Raw genomic sequence first — 25,783 nt, forward strand, 5'->3', positions numbered from 1 at the left:
TGCAGTATTTATTTTTATGATTTATACCAACTTTATGTCTTTGCACTCTGCTGCTGCTACAAAACAAATTTCACGCCATATATAAGCAACACACACAAAAAATGCTGGTGGAACGCAGCAGGCCAGGCAGCATCTATGGGAAGAGGTACAGTCGACATTTTGGGCCGAGATCCTTCGTCAGGACTGTACCTCTTCCTATAGATGCTGCCTGGCCTGCTGCGTTCCACCAGCATTTTGTGTGTGTGTTGCTTGAATTTCCAGCATCTGCAGATTTCCTCGTGTTCATGCCATATATAAACCTGTTTCTGATCGCACTCTTCATATGGAGTGTAGTGAGGTGGAAATTACCCTGTAACTAATGTCTGTGCAAGGGGAACACTATATCATCATTCCTCTTGTTTGCTCTAATCAACCGTTTGTGTGATTTCTGGCAGTTTTGTGTACTGTAACTGCTGCAAAGCGACAATTTCAATGCCATCCAGGTCATTGATAGTAAATCTGGAGAAAGAGGGTGCCAGTGAACATGGGCAACATTCTGGTGGATGTTGGCATATTGGCATGGGAATGGGAATCAGAGTCAAAGTGTTTGACCACTGTTAAGATGGTCCACAAAACCATTTCTTTCACTTTTACATTTTTTTTCCCTCCTAAATGTGCTTCTGCCACTGTTGGAGTCAGTTTGATGGGCTGATTGAGCAATCTAGGAAGAAGGTTCCGGAAGACCTCGAGGCCAAGCAGCTTAGAGAGGGGCCACAAACCCACGATTGACTCCATTTCTGGCCGATCTCACTGATTGAAGCGTCGAGGAAGATTGAAACACTGAGGCGAGTGCGGAAGGCTAGCGAGCAGGTGTTCAGTGCTGCGTATCTGTCTCTCACTCGCTGCTGAGGAAAATGTCTGTGTGTGATGCTCTCTCTCTCTCGCCTCTGCTGCTTCCAGAGGGAAGGTTCCTACATTCGAAAGGTCTCTCTCTCTCTCCTTGATGCTGTTGAGGGATGTACTGTAGTTCTGAGTCTGCAGTTTGTGGATTAGACTAATGAACTCTGAGCTGAACTGAATATGGATTTTTTTCAATTTTGTGTTTTATTTTCTGTGGTTTTGCTTGTCCTTTCGTGTTGCCATTTGTGCGATTTGTTAATTTTGCTTGAGGTGGGGGTTGATGTTCTTCTTTGAATGGACTTCATGGCTTTCTTTGTTTTGTGGCTGTCTGTGGGAAGACAAATCTCAGTTGTATACTGTATACATACTTTGACAATAAATGTACCTTGATTCTGATGACAATAAATTCAACTTTTTTAATTTCAGCTTTTCAATCATCTGCAGGTTTGTTTTTGCAAAAATCACATGCTCTGTTCTTCCACAACATCAGGAAGGTGCCCAGCGAGTGACGTCACATATACAGCTGTCGTAACAAGAGCCAGGAACGTGACGTCGACGGTGACGTCGGCATCCTTTGTGGGAAGTGGGGGGGGTGGGGAGGGGGGGGAAAGGCCGGACGCAAAGAACAATCAGTGTCAGCGGCCGGGAGAGGAGCGGAGCGGTTCGGCGGTGTCATCGGGCCGCCAGTTCAGGTAAAGGAGAGTCCGTTCGGCGGCCCGGTTAGCCGGGTGAGCGGGTCAGCAGCCGGACGTTATGGGGTGCGAGAGAGAGGAAAATATTGCTGGTTCATTCGGGCGGAGCGGCCCGTCGCCATGGCTGCTGTACACGTCACAACAGGGGCAGGTTATTACTGTTCCCCCGGGGGGGTGACTGCCATCCTCCGTTCTCCCACAGCTTCCACCGGAGGCCCTCCAAGCCCCGGGGTGAAGTTAGCGGCTGCCCCTCCGGGCTGGAAGTTGAGGCTCAGCCGTTCAATGGGATTAACCCAGACCAGTTCGTACTGGCTGCGGGGAAAGTCCCGCCCACTGGCCCCGTGCTGATTGGACGCATTCGCCGTATGCTTCACTCTCAATTGGGTGGCCGCGCTGTCAGTTAAGGCGCTGTTGGTGCCTGGGGCTGATAGACATTTTCTGGACATTCGCGGTTAATGGTCTTTCCTTGTTCTTTGTTCCCTGCTTGGTTTAAAGTTGTATTGTTTCTATTGTTTGATTTGCAACAGTCTATTACTGAGGCTGATTCAGTTTTTTCCCCATTAACGTCAGCCCAAAGTGTCGAAAATAGATTGTTAGGGCACTAATGTGTTAGTTAAAACCTTATTACAGTTTTTGAATCGTTAAGGGAAATCGTTTAATTTTTAAAACCAATAATTGTTTGGTCAGTAGCAGGGATTTAAATGAAAAAGCAATGGTGTTTTTCACAGTAACTTGTAACATTTCTTTGGAGGGAATTGGGTTTAAAGTCATTGTGGCTTTAATCTTCGCTACTTAGTCCTGTACTTTGTAGATATGTTCTGGGCCTTGTTAAAGTGATTGTATACATTACAATGACTGCTTGTTCCATTGTACTATCTTTCTTGGCAGCAAGTTGCTGAGTATAAATTCCATGAATTTAATTACTGATACTAAGGGCTACATTTTAGAAGAGAAATGATAAAGGTGTAGAAAGATTTCCTATAGAATTGTTGCCATTGACTTGTGCAGTCCTTGAATGCCAACCTATCTGTTTTCCCTCTTTATTTTCTGTAACTTTGGACTCTTCTCAACTCTTCCCTCCCTACCTCTCCTTTTTGTATAAGGCAGTTCCTCCTACAACTGGGTGGCAGACTGGAGATACTTCTCTACCAAAGGAAGTGTAAGGCATCCTTCCCTCCGCTAACCTGCGAGTCATCCTTGGGAAAGGTGTAACCTTGCTTAGCGCCCTCTTCCCTCACCCCACCCCACCCCACCCCACCGATCAGAGTCACGTGAAGCTGTGGGAGCAGGTGGTGGGTGGTCGTATGAGCAGCTGGTTCATATCACATCCTGGTTATGCAATCACTGACACCAGGCAGATAATCTCTGATAATGATTAGGGCCACCCATCTTGTAAAGCCACTGCCCAGAAGAAGGCAATGACAAACCGCATCTGTAGAAAACTTTGCCGAGATCAGTCATGGTCAAGGGTTCCCAACCTGGGGTTCACAGACTCCTCGGTTAATAGTAGTTGCCGGAGAGCAGGGAGTGGTGCGGACAGCCCGGCGCATCTGTGGATGTGAACTTCCCACTATTCAGGGCGTTTACAAAGACAGGTGTGTAAAAAGGGCGTGAAGGATCATTGGAGACCCGAGTCACCCCAACCACAAACTGTTACAACTGCTACCATCCGGGAAACGGTACCGCAGCATAAAAGCCAGGACCAACAGGCTCTGGGACAGCTTCTTCTACCAGGCCATCAGACTGTTTAATTCATGCTGACGCAACTGTATTTCTATGTTATATTGACTATCCTGTTGTACATAATACATAATATTTATTATAAAATACTATAATTGCACATTTAGACAGAGATGTAGTATAATGATTTTTACTCCTCATGTATATGAAGGATGTAGGTAATAAAGTCAATTCAATTCAATTCAATGGCATCAAAAGGTTGGGAACCCCTGGCCTACATCATATGACATGGCACATATTGATCGTGGCTGGGGTCACTCATCTTGTGAAGACACTACCCAGAATGGCAAACCACTTCTGTAGAAAGATTTGCCTAGAATGATCATGGACAAAGTCCGTGATCACCTTTGTTACGGGTTCCTAACCTGGGGTCTATGGACCGTTCGGTGGGCCCCGGTTGGGAAACCCCAACGCAGGCAAACATGGTTAATGATAGGGGTCCATGGCATAATAGGTTGAGAATCCTGTGGCCTACATCATAGGGCATGATGATGATGACTCCCTACAATCCTGAATGTGTTTGTTCCTGCAGTTGAATGTTCTTGTCAATCTTTGAGGTAATACACTTCTCGAGATATGATTTTGGTCTTTTAGTGGTTTCCCAATTAATTCAGATTCATTAATTTACTAGACAATAGGGTGACCCGTTGGGGCACCCTTTGAGAAAAGGGTAGTGCAATCTGATGTGACCAGAATGAACATTAAATTTTCCTGAATGTTATTGGTATCGTTTTGCTTTGGAAACTGAAGTAGGAAACTTCAGTTTATTAAAGAAGAACGATGCGTAGCAAAGCAAATACAGTATAGCTCCTCGTTTAACGAAGGACACTTTTGATGGCATCATTTCTGGTTTATTTGCCATCCTTATGCCTCTCGTTGTCATTCTGGAGATCTGCAGTCCTTTCATCCCCTGTCTCTTCATCTCTGTTGTTTGTTCTTTATCTCTGATCCTGGAGACGTGCATTTCTCAGCTCCTTTGTCTCTTTCTCTCTCCTCCTCCTGTGCCTGTTTTTGTCATTCTGGAGACGTGCAGCCCTTTCATCCCCCGTCTCTTCATCTCTTCTGTTTGTTGTTTGTCTCTGATCCTGGAGACATGCATGCCTCTCCTCCTCTGTCTCTTCTTCTCTCATCTTTTTTTGTCCTGACTCTTTGATCCTGGAGTCATGCGGCCCTGGCTTCATCCGATTCTTGTTCTCCCCCTCTCCTTGCCGCTTCCCGATGACGTTTGGCATATGCCACCCAGTCCAGCTGATCCGTTCTTGGATTTATGATCCTCATGAGCACCGGTTGCACCCTTTTTGCCAATGACAAAAGAGGAGTAAATGTTTCCCTAATCTTCATTGTAGTGTCTTTTAATAAAGATGTTACATGGCAAGTTACTGTGGTCTTTGTTCATAGTATGGAGTCGCTTAAAAAAAACAGCAGTATTGTTTTCAAATTATTAATTATTTTTATTTAACTTCAACTTTCAGTAGCACACAGTGGCCACTTTTTTAGGTACACCTGCACACCTCATTAATGCAAGTATCTGATCACCCAATCATGTGGCAGCAACAGTCTTTGGAGTAGGGGTTCCCAAACTATTTTTATGCCGTGGACCAATACCATTAAGCAAGGGATCCCTGGGCCCCAGGTTGAGAACTCCTGCTAAAGTTTACAAGGAGCGGTGTGAAAAACAAGAAATATCCAGTGGGTGACAGTTCTGGGGGGCGAAAAAGCCTTGTTAATGAGAGAAGTCAGAGGGAAGTGGCCAGACTGGTTCAAGGTGACAGTATCTCAGCTAATAATGGTGTGCAGAAAAGCATCTCTGACTGCACAGCACGTCAAACCTGCAGCAGTAGAAGACCACAAGCATACACTCAGTGGCCACTTTATTTGGTACAGGTGGTGGCAAAAAAGTGACCACTTTATTTGGAGGCTAAAGTGGCCACTGAGTGTACATTTGCCACTGCTAACATTAGTGCTCGTCTAAATGCACTGACATCTTTAATATCCCATGTTTCTGTGCTGAGGCTGGGGATGAGAAAGAGTTTTCTCAGTCTTGGTAAATTATATTTAACTTGAATTCCAAAGGTCCCACAAAAGTTTGTTTGAACTAAAACCTGAGGTTGAGTCAAATATGGTCTGCATGTAGAATTTCTAATTGCAGAAGAGTCATAAACAGCAATCCTAGATAATTTCCTTGAAGGTTTTTAAAGACGTCAGTCCAGCAGAGTGATTTCTGTTGCTGCACCAGTGAAGGCAGCACTTCCTGGTGAGCAGAATCTAGGTTTTATGCTGGGAAACTCCACTTTCTGATTGTTGGCATTTGAAAACTTGGATGTCCACAAATTTTCATTGTTTTATATATTCATTGTTGTCTACTTGATTATTGTTTTAAGTCTTTTTGATTTTGAGGTGGAGGAAATTTTCATTTCAATTATTTCATCTTTCTTTCTTACTTAAGCCCATCACCCCTACTGGGACAAAGGTCTCTGACAGCAGCTCACCAGAGTCCCCTGTCCAAGGCCAGTCTCCCAAATTATCACAGGTTTAGCCCATCTTCTCCTTCCTTTCCCAGGGATGAGATCTCCAGATCCTCCAGTGTTTCTGTAGCACCGGGTTTTTATAGGATGGGGTTGCTAGCCCTCCTCCTCTTGCAGTCGGACTTGGAACCATCCATGGTGGAGTTTATTTTGTCCTAGCCCGGATCATTTCCAGCTGAATATTATGCCTATAGAAACGTTTTGACATTGAAAGTTTACTTAGTGCAATTTTTTTACAGTAGTTTTTGCTTTTGGTGATTGTTTAAATATTTATTTTATACTTGTGAAGTTCAAATTGATGGAAATATGTGGAAGATTAAAAAAGGAAGTGTGTGTGTGTGTTGTCAGCACAGACTCTGGGCCTATAATTTATTTCCATGATGTATAACTGATAGTAAATGAACTCTCTCATAAATACCTCACAAATTACTGAATTCGAAGTGTTCTTATTTGTGTACCGTTGTGTACTTATTGGTGCTGTTGTGATAGTGCAATTTGATTAATTTACATTTTGACTTTAGTTCCACATGCAAAATTTCATTGAAGTTTTCCTGAAGGCCTAGGAGTTCAAAAGAGCAACCTGAGACATGGACTGACCTTTTCCTTCCATAGATGCTGCCTAACCTGCTGAGATCCTCCATCTTTTTGTGTGTTGTCATAGGTTAACAGGGTGGCAATGAAATTTCTTTAAAAACAAGATGTTGGCAATGCTCAGCATAAGACATAGTCGCAGAATTGGTCCATTGCTCCATCATTGCATTATGGCTGGTTTCAAAGTTCAAAATACATTTATAATCAAAGTATTTATACATTATACAATCTTGAGATCCATCTCCAATCAGGCGGCCATGAAAAATCCAAAAGGAACACATTTTGAAGAAAGACTGAAGCACCCACCCAATGTGTAGAGATAAAAAATCATGCAAACAGTAAACACAAGCAAATGGCATTCTGAGCTGAAGTCCTCAAAGAGAATCCATCCCCAGACCCTTAGTTCAGTGCAGGGTGGAACAGCCCATCCCTCGCCCTCATGCCCTGACACCCTGACCTTTTCAATCTGTTCCAGCGCCTCAGTCGTCATCTGGATATCGGGTTCTTTCGCTCTCGGACTTGGACCCCGCTGCTTTGATTCTGCCTATACAGACCTTTCCAATTCAGCCTGGCACTTAAATCATCATCCAGACACTGGGTTCTGTTCCTTCGATATGTTCTGGGATCTAGATCCCACTGCTTCGATTCAGCCTGTATCCAACCTTTCCAATTCAGCACGGTGCTTAAGTCGTCATCCAAACATCTGGTTCTGTTGCTTCGATATGCTCTGGGGACTGGATCATGCTGCCTCAATTCGGCTGTTCCCAACCTTTCAACTTCAGTCTGGTGCTTAAATCGATTGAACCTTTCCTGCTCTCAGCAATGTGCCTGCTGCCTCGCCTTGTCTCGTCTCATTTCTGCCACATCAAATTGCCTCCAAGTCCAAAGGGAAGTTATAGACTATTGTTTGCGATGATTTTTTTTACCAGAAGAAGAGTGATTTAACAAAATATGTAGTTGTTTTCCTTGTTTTGTTGGTCACCAGCCCGATGTTGCTGAGATTCACCAGTGCCATCTCATCCACATTGTCCTGCCCTCTCTCCATAACCTTTGACACTCTTACTAATCAGGATCCTATCAACTTCTGCTTTAAATGTACTCAGTGATTGGCCTCCACAGCCTTCTGTGGCTATGAAGTCCACAGATTCACCACCCTCTGACTAAAGAAATTCCTCCTCATCTCTGTTCTAAAGGGTCATACCTGTCTGAGGAAAAGGAAATGGAGTTAATATTTTAGGTTGAATACCCTTTCTTAGAACTGGAAAAAGTGAGAAAACAATCTTATCGTTGGATTGGATGGGAAATGTCTCTTAGAGGGTGGGGACACTGTGCCACAATTATGATCTATTGTGATTAATGAAATCAAATAATGATATACATGAGAGTAACAAAAACAAACTTAAGAAATGCCCAGCTGAACTGGTGGAGAGAGAGCCACACTTTCAGGTAGATGACTCATAGCAGAATTGGCCAATTCTGATATAAAGCAAGTTACTGGAAGTTATTAAATTTGATATTGAATGCAGAAGATTGCAACCTGTCAAGATAAGATGCTCAAACACGAGAAGATGCTGTGCCCAAACTTGCGTTAATACCATTATTATCAGCACATGAGGCCACAGATAATGTGAGAGTGGGATGCGGAATTAGTGAGGGGCAACTGGAAGCTCACAGTCTGAATATATGTGCTCCACAATGTAGTCACCCAATCTGTGTTTGGTTTCTCCATTGTGGGCATGAAGACCAAATGCCGAATATGAAATGTGTAATAGCACTGTGAGGCTACACAGAGCTCAAACACCGCCTGCAATTTTGCTGATGACAACTGAGATGAGGTATACAGAAGGAGTGAGGTGATCAGCTGGTTGAGTGGTTTTGCACTCAAAGGCAGTAAGACCAAGGAATTAATTGTGGACTTCATGAAGGGGAGGTCAGGAGAACACTTGCCAGTCCTCATCGAGGGATTAGCAATGGAAAGCGTGAGCAGTTTCAAGTTCCTGGGTGTTAACATCTCTGAAGATCTATCTTGGGCCCAACATATTGATGCAGTTATGGCAAAGTCACACCAGCATCTATATTTCATTAGGAGTTTGAGGAGATTCAGTATATCGCCAAAGATTCTATCAAACTTCTACAGACGTACCATAGAGAGAATTCTAACTGTTTGCACCACCAAGAAAGCAAGATGATGCAGGTGAACCACGGCGACATTCTGCAGGTGGGCTACGTACAAAACCTCTAAGTATACCCCTTTTGAATTACTTTCACTGTAATCTGCAGCATGTAATTTCTCTTTAAGAAATGTATTTTTAAATCAACTTAATGACGTATAGATTTCATAAACTTCTGAAGGACTTGGTGGACCAAGCAGGTACAGCACCTGTAAGTGATCAAAGGTTCATCACCATGTCCGGAAACAAGGCAGGAAGGGGTGACTCCAAGCCAGGCTGAAATGCAGAGGGATGAGGCCTCCTCTACCCAAAATCTTGTTAGCAAATGTACAGTCGCTGGTGAACAAAATTAAGGTCCTGAGGGCAAGATTGCTATATTGGAGGGAAATGAGAGATTGTTATGTTCTATGTCTGAGCCAAGACATGGCTTTCCCCCACACCAGATACAGCAGTCAGACCAGAAGGCTTCTCGATCTTCCAAATGGACTGAACTGCTGATTCGGAAAAGGCAAAAGGTGAAGGTGTGTGTTTCACAATAAACTCTCGGTGGTACTTTGATGTGGTGGTTTTGTCAAACTCGTGTTCCCTTGACTTTGAACACCTATCAGTCAAGTGCTGTGAATTTTACTTACCTAGGGAATTCTCCTTCGTTATCCTGAGCGCAGTTTACATATCACCAGCAGCCGACTATAATCAAGTGCTTGAGATACTGCATGATGCCATCTTCACAACAGTCCACCGCTGATGCATTTTAAATCATAGTTAGGGACTTCAACCAGCTTGTTTTGGTGGGGGAGGGGGGAAGCCCTGCTCAATTACCATCAGCATTGTAAGCCGTACACCAGAGGTTACAACACACTAGACCACTGTTATACTAAAGTAAGGAATGCCTACAGTTACATGACCAGACCACAGTTCTGTACATCAGATCCCTTTGCTGTCCTTCTACCTGCATACAGGCAAAGGCTAAAGATCAAAGCTCCCGAGATTAGGACAACAAAGAGGTGGTTGTAGGAGGCAGGAGCAGCTACAGGATTGCTTCAAGTCAATGGATTGGGCTGTGTTCAAGGACTCATCTGTGGATCTGCAATCTGCTGAGGACCAGATCAGAGGCATTCAAGTCTAGTGACCATGGAAGCTACAAGAGATCCTGGTATGACTCTGGACTAAACTTGAATCAGTGAAGGATGCTCTACAGTTGTGGCAGGACTTGTACCACCTCTTGTTAAATCAGGGCTTCAGGGACAACAGGGCTTCCCTTCTGGATGAGCTCAATGCCTTCTATGCTTGCTCAAACTGTCAAAACATGGAGGAACAATCACAAACTCCCACAGCCCCGGATGATCCTGTGATCTTAGAGACTGAGGCCATAGTGCAGGCAGCCTTCAGGAGAGTATATCCGCAAACTGCATCTGGCCCAGATGGGGTACCTGACAGTGTTTAAAATCCTGTGCTGATCAACTGGCTGGAGTGTTCACTGAGATCTTTATCCTCTCACTTTGGCATTCTGAGGTACCAACCTGCTTCAAGCAGGCTTCAGTTATACCAGTGCCCCAGAAGATCATGGTAATCTGCCTCACTGACCGTCATCCAGTAGCACTTGCATCCAATGTGATGAAGTGTTTGAGATGTGAGATGTTGGTGATGAAACATGTCAACTCCTGATTGAGAAGCAACCAGGATCCGCTCCTGTTTTCTGACTGGAGCAACAGCTCCACAGCAGCTGCCATCTCATTGGCTCTTCACTCAACCCTGGAACGTCTAGGCAGAAAAATGCATATTTTTGACTGCATTATCCCGTCAAAACTAATCAAAAAGCTTCAAGACCTTGGCCTCTATACCTTATTGAGCAATTGGATCCTGGATTTCCTCACTTGCGGAGCCCAGTCAGTTCAGACTGACAACAATATCTCCTCCACAATCTCTATCAGCACAGGTGCATCACAAGTTTGTGTGCTTAGCCCCCTGCTCTACTCGCTTTACCCTTGTAACTGTGGTTAAGTCAAAAGGAGAGAGAAAGGGAGATTGAAATTATATCTGAATAGTTCCATAACCACAACCTCTTATTCAATGGCAGCAAGACCAAGGAACTGACTATTGACTTCAAGAGAACATAGAATAGTACAGCACAGTACAGGCCCTTCGGCCCACATTGTTGTGCCAACCCTCAAACCCTGCCTCCCATATAACCCCCCACCATAAATTCCTCCATATACGTGTCTATTAGTCTCTTAAATTTCACTAGTGTATCTGCCTCCACCACTGACTCAGGCAGGGTATTCCACGCACCAACCACTCTCTGAGTAAAAAACCTTCCTCTAATATCCTCCTTGAACTTCCCACCCCTTACCTTAAAGCCATGTCCTCTTGTATTGAGCAGTGGTGCCCTGGGGAAGAGGCGCTGGCTATCCACTCTATCTATTCCTCTTAATATCTTGTATACCTCTATCATGTCTCCTCTCATCCTCCTTCTCTCCAAAGAGTAAAGCCCTAACTCCCTTAATCTCTGATCATAATGCATACTCTCTAAACCAGGCAGCATCCTGGTAAATCTCCTCTGTACCCTTTCCAACGCTTCCACATTCTTCCTATAGTGAGGCAACCAGAACTGGACACAGTACTCCAAGTGTGGCCTAACCAGAGTTTTATAGAGCTGCATCATTACCTGGCGACTCTTAAACCCTATCCTTCAACTTATGAAAGCTAACACCTCATAAGCTTTCTTAACTACCCTATCTACCTGCGAGGCAATTTTCAGGGATCTGTGGACATGTACCCCCAGATCCCTCTGCTCCTCCACACTACCAAGTATCCTGCCATTTACTTTGTACTCTGCCTTGGAGTTTGTCCTTCCAAAGTGTACCACCTCACACTTCTCCGGGTTGAACTCCTTCTGCCACTTTTCAGCCCACTTCTGCAGCCTATCAATGTCTCTCTGCAATCTTTGACAGTCCTCTACACTATCTACAACACCACCAACCTTTGTGTCGTCTGCAAACTTGCCAACCCACCCTTCTACCCCCCCCCATCCAGGTTGTTAATAAAAATCACGAAAAGTAGAGGTCCCAGAACCGATCCTTGTGGGACACCACTAGTCACAACCCTCCAATCTGAATGTACTCCCTCCACCACCACCCTCTGCCTTCTGCAGGCAAGCCAATTCTGAATCCACCTGGCCAAACTTCCCTGGATTTCTTGCCTTCTGACTTTCTGAATAAGTCTACTGTGTGGAACCTTGTCAAATGCCTTATATATATATATATAAGGCTTATATCACATCCACTGCACTATCCTCATCTATATGCCTGGTCACCTCCTCAAAGAACTCTATCAGGTAAACCAGTGGTCTGTGAGCCAGTCCTCATAAGAGTGTGAGCAACTTTAAATTCCTAGGTGTTATTTTGGAAGACCTGCCCTGGGCCGAGCATGCAAGTGCATCTCTGCTTCCTTAGGAGTCTGCAAAAATTCAGCATGATATCTAAAACCTTGACAAACTTCTATAGATGTGCAGTGGAGAGTATAATGATTGGCTGCAACACAGCCTGGTATGGAAACACCAATGCCCTTGAATGGAAAATCCTACAAAAAGTAGTGGTTACAGCCTATCCATCATGGTAAAGCCCTCCCCACCATCGAGCACATCTACTTGAAACATTGTCATAGGAAAGCGGCACTCACCATCAGGGACCCCTGCCACCCAGGTCATGCTTTCTTAATGCTGTCATCAAGAAGGTGGTCAGTAGCCTCAGGACTCTCACCACCAGGATTATTACCTCTCAGTTATTACCTCTCAGCCGTCAGACTCTTGAACCAAAAGGGATAACTTCTTGCAACTTCACTTGCCCCATCATTGAAATATTTCCACAACCTATGAACTCACTTTCAAGCATCTCAATATTTATTGCTTATTTATTATTATTATTTTATTTATTCTGTTTTTTACACACTGGTTGTATGGCCAGTTGGTGTAGTCTTGCATTGAATTGGTTATGGTTATTACTCTTTTATGGATTTATTGAATATGCTGGCAAGAAAATGAATCTCAGGGTTGTATATGATGACATATGTACTTCGCCAATAAATTTACTTTGAAGTTTGAACCATCTGGTATGAAGGGGCCACTACACAGAATCTGAAAAACAGCAGAGGGTTGCAAATTCAGCCAGCTCCATCATGGAGATAAACCTCCCCACTATTGAGGACATCTTCAAAATTAGTTGTCTCAGAAGGGCAGCATCCATCATTAAGGATTGTCACCACCCAGGACATGCCCTCTTCTCATTACTACCATCAGGGAGGTGGCACAGACTCAGTGTTTTAGGAGCAGCTTTTCTCCTCCGCTCTCAGATTTCTGAACAGTCCATAAACACTACCTCACTACTTTGCTGTCTTTTTGCACTACTTAGAATAAGAAATATAAAATGACATTAAATTTTAATGTATTGCATTGTATTGCTGCCGCAAGTCAAGAAATTTCATGACATGTTAGTGATAATAAACCAGATTCTGGTTTAGATTAAATTGGAGGAAGTATAATTGAATCTAGTGTATGTGTATAAGTTGAAAAGTATAATGCTACTTGTACTTGGCAAGAATTGTCGATATATAAGCCTCACCACCTTCTGTACTTTACTGAAATGCTGCTGGCAATTCAGTTTCCTGACAAGTGTAACAGATTAATTACACACTGCTCTTGCTGGATTATATTGACCAAAAGAAGCTTGTGTTGACTAAGCAAACCTCAGTGGGATCCCTAAGCCGAAAATTGGCTGGAGTTTTTGTAAACCCACGTGGATACGCACACAAACACCTCCATAGTTTCAGGGGAAAAGTTTATAGTTTCAGTCTGTATTATTGTGTTTCAGTTTGACATCAGTAACTAACAGTGCATTTAGAGCACAGTTATGTAGGTTGTCCATCATATCCAACAATGGCAGGAAACCTGTGCAAGTGAGTTTTTAAAGCAAAGATACCGTTGCAATGGGGAAGTTCCACTCTGCCTACCTCAGAAGTCTGGATCCAGTGCTGTGCGTAGTCATCACAAATTGGGGTTACCTTTGTATAATGTTTAAGTAATTATACAGAGATTGTCTGTATGGGTGAACTGAGATCTCTGCTTTCTACAGGTAAACACAAATAGATAAACATGCAGTTGCTGTATTAATTTCCATGTGTAACAGTATTGCAGAGTCTCACAATTGTATCATGGGTCTCAACAATTCTGTGAAACGTATAGAATATTGGGTCAATAATAAATTTTTAGCTTTTGCTGTGCCTAGCCAATAGAGACACTGGTAAATAATACTGAACCTTCAGATGACACAACTCCATTGCCAACCCAACAAATACTGCTATCTCTAAATCCTGCATGATATTTCTGATAGCAATTATTTAAGAGTCAGAATCAGGTTTCATATCACTGACGTATGTCGGGATATTTGTTATTTTGCAGCAGCAGTACATTGCAATACATAACCAAGCACTATAAATCACAACAAGAAATATTTAGTACTGTGCAAAAGTCTTAGATGCATACATATTGGGTGCTTAAGACCTTTGCACAGTACTGTATTACAAAAATTAGTGTAAAAAGAGAGGGGGAAAATATTGAGGTTGTGTACTTGGGTTCATTGTCAATTCAGAAATCTGTTGGCAGCGGGGGAGAAGCTGTTTGTAGAACGTCATGTGTGTGTTTTCAAGTTCCTGCACCTCCACCTTGATGGTAGCAATGAAAAGAGGACTTGTCCTTGGTGGTGGGGGGGGGGTCCTTAATTATGGATGCAGGCTTTTTGAGGCATCATCTTTTTGAAGATGTCCATGATGCTGGGGAGCTTAGTGCCCATGATGAAGCTAGCTGAGCCTGCAACTTTAAGCAGTAGGAACTTGAAACCACTCACCTTTAGCACTGCTGATCTCTTGGTGAGGACTGTGTGTGTGTGTTCCCTCAACTTCCTTTTCTTGACATGCACAATCAAATCCTTGGTTTTGCTGACGTTGAATACAAGATTATTGTTGCGACATCACTCAACCAGCTGATATATTTCATTCCTGTACGCCACCTCGTCACCATCTGAAATTCTGCCAACAGTAGTGGTGAAATCAGCAAATTTAGAGATGGTGTTTGAGCCTAGTGGGTGTAGAGAGAGAAGAGTAGTGTGCTAAGCACACATCCTTGAGGTGTGACAGTGTTGATTGTCAGCAAGGAGGAGATGTTATATCTGATCCACGGACTGACTGTGGTCTCCCAATGAGGAAGTCAAGGATTCAGTTGCAGGGGGAGGTACAGAGACCAGGTTTTGGAGTTTTTTGCTTAGTATTGAGGATATAATGCTGTTAAACGCTGAGCTGTAATCAATAAACAGAAGCTTGACATAGTTACGGCTGTTATCCTGATGGTTTAAGGCCAAGTAAGATTGTATCCTCTGTAGCTCAAATGAGGTGATAGGCATATTGCAGTGGGTCCAGGTCCTTGCTCAGGCAGGAGTTAATTCTGGCCAAGACCAACTTCTCAAAGCAGTTTATTATACCAGATGTGAGTGCAACAGTGCGATAGTCATTGAGGCAACTCACCCTGTTCTTTTTGGGCACTGGCATGATTATCACCCTTTTGAAGCAGGTGGGAACCTCTGACTGCAGATCTCAAACACTCCCACCAGTTGATTGGCACAGATTTTCAGTGTCCTACCAGGTACATCATTGGGGCCAGATTTACCCTCTTGAAAGATGTTCTGACGTCGGCCTCTGAGACAGATCACAGGGTAACCAGGTGCTGCAGGGATTCGCACAGATGTAGTTTCATTCTCCCTTTCAAAGCATGCATAAAAGGTATTGAGATGCTTCTTTCAGCCTTTGGGGGCAGCTTTTATTTTATGAGATGATAGAATTCACAGTGAAACTATTCTCTGAGAATAATCATCAACTGGCAAAAATGTATATTAAGTGATTTGAAAGAAATTGCAACAATGGGGAAAAGGATGGTATACATCCAATTAGTTTGTTAAAATGAACAGAATATTTGGTAAAAATAATATATTTATTAAAGTACACCCTGCCTGGTAACAAGTGGGTTCTGTTTTACAGGCATCCTTATGTCTGTTTTCTCCGGAAAAATACACAAAAATGAGACAATGTTACAACCATACCTCCAGAGTATTGTAAAGAATGGCATCAAAAGCACATGACTGATAAAGAAATTTACTAAAGTGAGAGGAAACTAGTTCTGCTCAAAGGCATGAGTGTACTTACATATGTTGGGCTTTTGAGTAATATTGTGGAAGCTTGTTCGTAAGAACAGGTGTCTGTTAATTGGGTATTCATAACCTGACTTTATCCCTGTTGGTGGTACAAGAAAATAGTACAGGTGTGGAACATAGAAGAGGATCAGGTCCCTCGGCCCACAATGTTGTGCTGAGTCAGCTAAAAAGTCAAACCCCCTCCCCCCCCAAAAAAAAGCTAATCCCTCCTAGCTACACAATGTCTATATCCTTCCATCACACTTCATGTGCCTATCTAGACATCTCTTAAAAGCCTCTAATGTATTTGGCTCTACCACCATACCAAGCAATGCATTCCAGGTATCCACGACTCTTGAGTTTAAAAAAAACTTGCTTCCACGTGTCCTTTGAACCTACCCTCTGTTTCAATGCATGCCCTCTGGTATTAGACTTTTCTACCCAGGAGAAAGGTACTCATTAACACGCTGGAGGAACTCAGCAGGTCGGGCAGCATCCATGGAAACGATCAGTCAACTTTTCGGGCTGGAACCCTTCGTCAGGACTGAAGAGGGAAGGGGCAGAGGCCCTATAAAGAAGGTGGGGGGGGGGTGAGAAGGAGAAGGCTGGTAGGTTCCAGGTGAAAAACCAGTAAGGGGAAAGATAAAGGGGTGGGGGAGGGGAAGCAGGGAGGTGATAGGCAGGAAAGGTGAAGAAAGAATAGGGGAAAACACAATGGGTAGTAGAAGGAGGCAGAACCATGAGGGAGGTGATAGGCAGCTGGGGGAGGGGGCAGAGTGACATAGGGATAGAGGAAGGGAGGGGTAGGGAATTACCGGAAGTTGGAGAATTCTGTGTTCATACCAAGGGGCTGGAGACTACCGAGATGGTATATGAGGTGTAAAATCTGTGCCTCTCTTAATCTTACAAACCTCGATCAGATCTCCCCTCAACCTCCGCTACTCCAAAGAAAACCCAAGTTTGTCTAGCCTCTCATGATACCACGTGCCCTCTAAATCAGGCAGCATTCTGGTCAACCTCTTCTGCACCCTCTCCAAAGCCTCAACATCCTTCCTATAGTGGAATGACCAGACTGTATAAATAATTTTTATTTAATGTTCTGGAAGAATGCTTGGCATCTAGTACATAGTGTTTAATAAAGGTTTGATGTAGTTTGTATTTGCATCCTATGAAAATTTATTCCCATGTTCTGTGTTGACATGTGAGAGTTGTTCAGTGGAATGAAACACCCTTCCTAACTGAAAATTTAAACCCATCAAAGATTTTGGCAAAGGGACTTTCAACTGAATGCATATCTTGAACAAACATTGTGGAAACTTAATTCTCACCTCTCCTAAATAGTCTTGTTTCATTCAACAGCGCCTCATTACGTGCACCGATAACTTTTTGTGTGGTTTCTAGCTATCAGTGCCTTAGATTTCATGAACCACTGAGTCCTGTTCCCCCACTAGCCAATGTTCCCACACACACACAGGAAGGAACAGTAAGTTCTTTATAACATGCTTCCCTTTGCCAGGTAAATGCTACTTTAATCCAGCAGCCTCATTGCTGACTGGGCATTGAGAACAGCTTGGTCTAGAATGAAAGATAGTGTACTCTAAAATAGATGTGTTTATTTTCCGCGTGAACCCATGAGCATGTTGTTTGCACTTGCAATATGTTATGCTTAGTCATGCTGAATTAGATTGGGCATGATCCTTGATCATTCTTCTTGTTCCCTTCGACATGAGGGCTGCAACACCTCTAATCAACAATAACATCACATGCTACTACTAATCCAAAAATCTTCCAGAGCATTGTGCAAATTAAAACTATGTCCATTTACAATAAAACTCTGATAATCCTACACATTCAGCTTTGGTAGTAAACTGAGAAATTACCTGGACTATTGAGTGTTAATACACTAACACACCTATAAATTTACCTTTTAGGTGTTAGACGGTATTGTAATTTTGTTGTGGTCTGTGAGTTTAAGGAGAGCCTGGGAAAGGGGACTTGCATGTGTTTTAAGAGAGCATAAGCAATATCACCTAATACGCTAGATGTCACACCAGCAAGATTTCTGAATACTTAAATAGTGACTTTCTGGAGTTTTAAATTTGCATACCTATAAGCAGAAGAAAATCTGCAGATGCTGGAAATGCAAAGCTTCTCACACAAAATGCTGAAGGAACTCAGCAGGTTAGGCAGCATCTATGGAAAAGTGTAAGCTGTTGATGTTTCAAGCCAAGGTCTGACCTGCTGAGTTCTTCCAGCATTTCAATGTACATATGACAAAGCTAATATTTTAATCCTTCATCTTTGATCATTTTGGTTCTTTGCTGCAGCCTCCTGTGTCTCACTTGTAGCTTGTCCTCTTTAGCCTTTCTGACATGTGCAATTTAGTGCAAACCGTTGTCTGAAAACTAGCAGAATGTAATGTTGTCTCTCTTAATAACTCAAGACAATGGGCTGAATTGTGCCTGATTTGTCATGCAACACTTCTAAACTAATCTTGCATGCTTGTATGCTGAGCCTGGAGGTATTGTAAAGTATCATTTCTGTTCAGGCCACAGCTGCACAGCTGTGACACTGGAACCCTGATAGCACACCCTGAAAGGGTTGAGCCCTGGCTCTAACAGAAGTATGTGAGGCTCGTAAAACTTCTACCATATTTTCAATGATTAAAAACCCATTAAAATAATTAGAAGATATCAACATAGAGATCAGTTAGGTAAAAGTGAATTTTTCCTACCCTGCCACCACAGAGGTCCTGTCACTAGGACAGTAAGCTGTTTACTGTATATCTGTGCAGTGCACTACATGCATTTTGAATTATAATTTACTTAAGGTATTATTTTGCTATATGTGCTGCGTGTGATGTATGCTTTGTGGGTGCACCGTGGTCCGGGGGAATGTTTTGTTTGATTGTATATATGTATAGGCAGATGACAATAAACTTGAAAGTTGGGAATTCCTACTACATCAGAGTCTGGTTGCAAGTGGTTAGTAAAATAGACTCCTCAGCATAATTCAGTTGAATTGCAACGTGTTAGGGCTCTGCTTGCTGTCAATGTTTACTGTGCAAATCTGGGATGTGCTTACTGGGAGCAGATGAATGCCAGTGGTTCTGTTCAGAAGTTCCAAACAGCTTGGTTCTTCTCAACATCTAGCCAAACAAAAAAAAAGAAGGGAGTATGTTTAGACAAGCAGTGACTGAATTGGATTGGTAATCTGTTTATTGCCAAGAAGGTAATTCAATTCTAGTAGAGATACTGTAATTAAGGAAAAAACTGCTTCAATTTAGTTTTTATATTGTAAAGTTTCTGTGATTAATTTTAAGTTATCTCCATACTTGAATAAGTTTACAGAATGGTATGTAGGAGTAACAACTTCAGTTCAGTTTCACTGCACTGGTAGTTCTCCCTCTATAAATTGCTTTATGCATGAATAAACATTCTGGCTTATAAACTTTCTGCACCTATATTCCGTCCTTCCCTATTTAAAAAAAAAAATTCAGTCCCAGGAAGTTGAAGTTCTGCTGGAAATTGTCCATTACCTACCATATTTGAAAAATTGTACATTCTCCATTGTTTTCAGTGTTGGTGGCAGCCCTTTTCAAAGTTCAAGTTCAAAGTAAATTTATATGTCACCATTACAGCCCTAAGATTCACTTTTTTGCAAGCATACTCAATAAATCTATAGAAAAGTAACTATAACAGGATCAATGAAAGATCAGCCAGAATTCAGAAGGCAGCAAACTGTGCAAATGCAAAATGCAAATATAAATAAATACCAATAAGTAACAGGAACATGAGATAAAGAGCCCTTGAAAGTGAGTTCATTGGTTGTGGGAGCATTTCAATGATGGGCAAGTGAAGTTGAGTGCAGTTATCCCTTTTTGTTCAAGGGCCTGATGGTTGAGGGGTAATATCTGTTCTTGAAGCTGGAGATGTGAGTCCTGAGGCTCTTGTACCTTCTACCAAATAGCAGTAGCAAGCACTACTTTTGCCTGTGGGTTGAGGTTTGGTCTATATGTAGCTAGAGAAGGAGCTTTGTTTTTATTTCCCATTTGGGACTTGAGCTCATCATCTATTTGCAGTGTATGAGAGAATGCTGCATTGTCTGGAATTCTGCATTTTAATCAGGAAATAAAATTAAGGTCCTGTGAAACAGTAGAAAGTAGAATATGGGGGCATTGGCTTCTCACTTGGTCTTTTGTTGGGGACATCAGCACTGTTTAAGACCTTTCATTTTGAATCTCAACTCTTGCCAGCTCTCAAATTTATTGAACATTGGCACAAACTTGAAAATTTCTAAACACAAATGCCTCTTCTCTTCTATCATTCAAAGCAATTTTTTTCTCAATCTGATCTTGAAAGGGAAAAGAATCCTTTACACTAAGTTGTATGTGGGAGAGGCAAATGAACAGCTGCCAATTATGTGAGGAAATTACAAAGTTTTACTTTTTAGCCTTTCATAGTCTCTATGTTTAACACTGAATCTTTGAATGACCAGTGAGATCTTTATAGTTGGAGCTGCTTTGTTTGTTTTGGCAAAGCAGTCCTTGAAGAAAGTTAAATAACATCTTTTCAGTGCATCAAATCCAATTTCAATCAAGCTTAAGATGGGCTGATTCTTAAAACTTAATCGTTTCTGAGCATTACATGTGTACCAGATCTGCCATTCACTATAGCTGCCAGATTTTTTTTACCCAAGGAAGACTGCTGAGTGAAATCAGCATACAGATTATGCAGATTCTGGATATGCAGAGCAACACTTACAAAACGCTGGAAGAAACTTAAGCAGGTCAGGCAGCTAAACAGCCTTCTACCCCCCTCCCCCTCCCCCGTCCTCATTCCCCGCCCCCTCCCCTCCTCATTCCTTTGGAATATGGGATAAAACTGGAGCACCTGGAGGAAACGCACACAGTCATGAGAAGAACATACAAACTCCTTACAGACGGTGGCAGGAATTGAACCCGGGTTGCTGGTGCTGTAATAGCATGCTAACAACATTGCTATGTGCTGCCCCAATAATGTTTTATCCTGAGGTGGTATGGAGTCAGTCGACAGACGTTACAATTAGTGTGAGCTGTCGGCTCTCCCTTTACATGTATTGCCAAATTCCCCCCCTCAAATGTAACATATTTGTTGAGTTCCCTTTGTTTTAGATGTTAGAATTTGATTAAAATGCATCAGTGAACAATGATGTACAACATCTGTTAGTATGGCCTACTGTTAATTTATAACTTTAGTAGGTGAACTGGTCATTGGAAATTGTCCTGTGATTAGGCTGGTGTTAAATAGGTGGGTTGCTGGGCAGCGTGGCTCAATGGACTGGAAGGGGCTGTTCCCCGCTGTATATCCAAATAAGAACATACTTTGAAAGTGAAGTTGCTTTTGTAACGGATCAGATGCAACAAACAACTTGTTTGGGCTAGTAGAATTTAACAAATGGGAGTGGTTGAGTAAATTGCCATGTTGTGCATTGTGAGGGAAATATTCAGCTGGCAGTTCCTGGAGAGAATCTCCAGATCTCTGCTACTATTGTTGGAAATGTAGCATCTGCTTTCTGCATTTTTTCTCACTTTTCTCAGTTCCGATGAAGGGTCATTGTCCTGAATCTTTAACTATTTCTCCATAGATGCTGCCTGATTTAGCTGCCGTGTGATTCCATTCTGCATTTTAATTTTCAATATTAGATGTTGATGGGTTACAGATGAGATCCTTTCATATGTCTGGTGAATAAACTGGCTGATCTTCATGGTCAATGTCAGTATGTATCCTTGAGATTGGAGATGAGTGGCTTCTTTTGAGAAGAGGAGTGCCTTTTGGGAATCACTATTTTCCCATGTTCAGCGGTGTATTTTCGCCCAGTCTAAATCCAGAACAATAAACACTGTTCTGGAAATGCTCAATATGTAAAGAAGCATTTATGGAAAATGGAACAGTTCATGTTTCAGATCAAAGTCCCTTTGCCAGAATGTCAAATCCAACATTTGATGGGGTTGAATGAATCTTTGGGTATAGGGAAAGCCTTTGAATGTATTTGGCAACTTTCTACCTAAATGGCTGATATTTCATTGTTACAATTTCTTGCATCTAAGTATGAATGGATAGTGTCAGTTGGTACTGTCTAATATCCCATCTTCTACATCGTGCTAATTACTATGTTGCTTTGGTATATGTCGGTATTGCCATTGTTTTGAAAAAGACCATAATATCATTAGATATTGGAGCAGAATTGTGTCATTTGGCCCATCGAGGTCTGCTGTGCCATTTCAGTATGGCTGATCCATTTTCCTGCCCAGCCCCAATCTCCTGCCTTCTTGTATCCCTTCATGGCTTGGCCAGTCAAGAATCTTATCAACTTCAGCCTTGAATATACCAAATGACTTGGCCTCCACAGCCACCTGTGGCAATGATTTCCACAGATTCACCACTCTGGCTAAAGAAATTCCTCCTCATCTCTGTTCTAAAAGGATGCTTCTCTATTCTGAAGCGGTGTCCTCGGGCCCTAGGCTGTCCCACCACAGGAAACGTCCTCTCCACATCCACTCTATCAAGGCCTTTCAATATTTCATAGGTTTCAATTAGGTCTCCCCTCATTCTTCTGAATTTCAGTGAATAGAGGCCCAGAGCCATCAAATGCTCTTCATATGACAAGCTGTTCAATCCCAGTATCATTCTCATGAACTTCCTTTGAACCCTCTCCAGTATCCAATGTGTTTTCTAAGATAAGGAACCCAAAACTGCCCTCAGTACTCCAAGTGAGGCCTTGCAGTGCTTTACAAAACCTCAGCATTCCATCCTTGCTTTTATATTCTAGTCCTCTCGAAAGGATGGAACATAGGACAGGTTACTCAGCTCACAATTTTGTGCTAATCCAATTTAGTAATAAAATGGCCAGCCTGACTAATTCCCTCCATCTACACAATGTCCATATCCTTCCATTTTCCTCACATTCATGTGCCTATCTAAACATCCCCTACCACCACCCCAAGCAATGTGTTATTTCATTTCTTTTGGCATTCTTAAAAACTAGAAATATTTTTATAAGTGGGAAATAAATTCACAGCACCAATACTGTACCGGAAATTCTTACATCTACCTTTTAAAATTTCTCTTGGAGTCCCTTAATGCTGCTTAAAGGTAACAATTGTTGCAGTGATATTTCTGTGAAAATTCTCTTACCTCCATCCTTTTTATTCTCAAATCTGCATTGAAATTGACTGTTTTAATTAGATACTGAGTGATAACTTCTGCACTATTGTGTGAGACGTGTCAGTGACAAAATTGGGGTAGTTGTCATAACTTTAAATGTGGGACTGAAACAAGTGTTATTAAAAGGTGTTTTGGTTAGCATGAAGGAAAGAATCTTCCCTGTTCCTGTCAAGGTTTTTAACCATATCCTCATTTAAGCAAAGGGGGCAAAAAGCATTTTCCGATAACATTTTTACACATTTTAATTTTATGTGGATTATTCTTGTAATCTTAATTTTGTCCTAATTAAATTTAGATTTAGATTGCCCTTTTCTGTATTGGTGAAATGTGTTCAGTTTACAATATTGTAATGTTTCTCATGTGAATTGTAACTCAATTTGTTCTCGCACTCTCACATTTCAGATTGCACATTGTGTGCGCGTGTGCATAAGGCAAGATGGCCCAGGAGACGAATCAGACGCAGGTCCCCATGCTGTGTACCACAGGCTGTGGTTTCTACGGCAACCCAAGGACTAATGGAATGTGCTCAGTTTGCTACAAAGAATTTCTGCAGAGACAGCAGAATGGTGGACGGATAAGCCCACCAGGTAAGCTTGGAACACGTGAACAACTTTGTCAGGAGACTTGGGGAGAGCCATAAACTTCACTGATTTCCTGTTTAATTCTGGTAAGCCAAAATAAAAACTGGGCAGCCTCTGTGAATATTGATTTCTCCTTCCAGTTGTTTTTTGTTAAAAAAAATCCCTCCCCACTCCCCTCTTCTATCCAGCCCTTTTTATCTTGGCTTCCTGGCTTCACCTATCACCTTCCAGCTAGCCTCCTCTCCCCCCCCCCCCAATTATTCTGGCATCTTCCCCCTTCATTTCCAGTCCTGATGAAGGATATTGGCCTGAAACTTTGACTGTTGACACTTTTCCATAGATGCTGCCTGGCCTGCTGAGTTCCTCCAGCATTTTATTTGTTGCTGGGATTTCCAGCATCTGCAGATTTCTCTTGTTTGTGATTAGCCCTGCGGAAGTGACATCTTTCCTTCATACCACATGATTGGAATCAACTTTGCTGCATGGGTTATATGGAAAAGTTGAATAAGTTAGGACTTTATTCCCTGGAGTGAGGAGAGACTTGACAGATATACACAAAATATATATTAAGTGCAAGCAGGTTTTTTTTTTCCACTGAGGTAAGGTGAGACTAGAACCAGAGGTCGTGGGTTTAAGGGTGAAAAGTGAAATGTTTAAGGGGACCCTGATGGGGAATTTCTTCACTCAAAGTGGTGAGTGTGTGGAACGAGTTGCCAGCGCAAGTGGTGAATGTAGGTTTGATTACAACATTTGAGAGAACTTTGAATAAGTACATATACAGGAAGGGTATGGAGGCTAATGGTCTGGGTGCTGGTTGATGGGACTAGGCAGAATAATAGTTTGGCGTGGAATAGATGAGCTATTTCTGTTCTGTAGTGCTCTATGACTATGGAGCTGCTGGTATTTCTTGTTACTTTGAGCAAAGTTTTGTGGAAAAACTTGAAGAACTATAATTGATGGAAAAAGTTGTTTTATTACATCTTAACAACACACAAAATGCTGGAGGAACTCAGCAGGCCAGGCAGCATCTATGGAAAAGAGTAAACGGTTGGTATTTTGGGCTGTGATGTCAACTGTACTCTTTTTCCATTTCTGCCTAAGAAAGGAGAAATTTGTGCGCACTTAGTAGCACCTCTTGGTCTGTCCAGTGTTTCTGTGATATCACACCGGAGGAATATTGTATCATTTCTTAATGCATGCATTACTAAATAACAATAAAAGAGGACTGCGCGTCCTCATAATCTAATCTAATATGGCCCCTTTGACCTATCTGAATGCAAATATTTTCATCAGAACAGAATCACTATCTGAACAAAGTTAGGTGCTTCTTCGTCTAAGTGGCTAGCTCCTTGGTGAAGGGGTTCAATTTATTCCAAACACCCTTTGTCAAGTTAGTATCCCATACAGCTGTATCATCTGAAATTCAAAAAATGAACTTTTTAATACATGCAATAAAATTTACTTTGAAGAAATGTGATTAGTATATATAAATTGTCTGCCTCTGTAACTATTAATTGTTACATTTCATCTAATAGAGTTCCATACCCTGAGGAAGGATGATGTATATTTATAATGGTTCATGTCTTAATTCTCTAAATTCAGATTTACATTGTATTAGACCTACTAGGAAAGGAAAAAATGCGCTCCTAAATAGGTTCAAATCAAAAACTGGCGATGCTGAAAAAACCATAATGAAAAAAGGCTATGCTGAAGTTGACTGGTATTCTTGTAAAAGACATAGGAACAGAATTAGGGCATTCAGCCAATGGAGTGTTTTCTCCACCTTTCAGTCCATAAGTGTGTTCCGCCATTCCATCATGGCTGATTTATTTTCCCTCTCGACCCTTTTCTTCTGCTCTTTCCCCTCAGCCTTTGATGTCCTTACTAATCAGGAACCTATAAACTCCTGCTTCAAATATACCCAATGACTTGACATTTGCAATTTTCCATTTCTCCAGAACCATTGCAGAATCTAGTGATTCTTGAAACATAGTTATTAATGCCTCCACAGTCACTTGAGTTACCTCTTTCAGAAACTTGGGATGTAGTCCATCTGGACCAGGTGACTTATCTGCCTTCGGATCTTCAGCTTCCTACTAATACTATCTCCCTACCAATAGCAACCACACTCATTTCTGCCCTTGAATTTCTGGCATGGTGCCAGTGT

At 42.2% G+C, this 25,783-nt stretch overlaps 1 protein-coding gene across 2 annotated transcripts in view; it reads left to right on the forward strand.

Moving 5' to 3' along the window:
- Positions 1-1,470: 1,470 nt before the first annotated feature.
- Positions 1,471-25,783, forward strand: part of LOC140188420 (AN1-type zinc finger protein 5) — a 36,346-nt gene continuing 12,033 nt past the window's right edge. For both annotated transcript variants that reach the window (XM_072244675.1, XM_072244677.1), the window contains exons 1-2: positions 1,471-1,571; positions 23,438-23,622. In XM_072244675.1, coding sequence (XP_072100776.1) covers positions 23,472-23,622 — 151 coding nt within the window. In that variant the 5' untranslated portion in view covers positions 1,471-1,571; positions 23,438-23,471. The remainder of the gene's footprint in view (positions 1,572-23,437; positions 23,623-25,783) is intronic.

This window comes from Mobula birostris, chromosome 26 (genome assembly GCF_030028105.1).
Source record: "Mobula birostris isolate sMobBir1 chromosome 26, sMobBir1.hap1, whole genome shotgun sequence".
NCBI lineage: Eukaryota > Metazoa > Chordata > Chondrichthyes > Myliobatiformes > Myliobatidae > Mobula > Mobula birostris.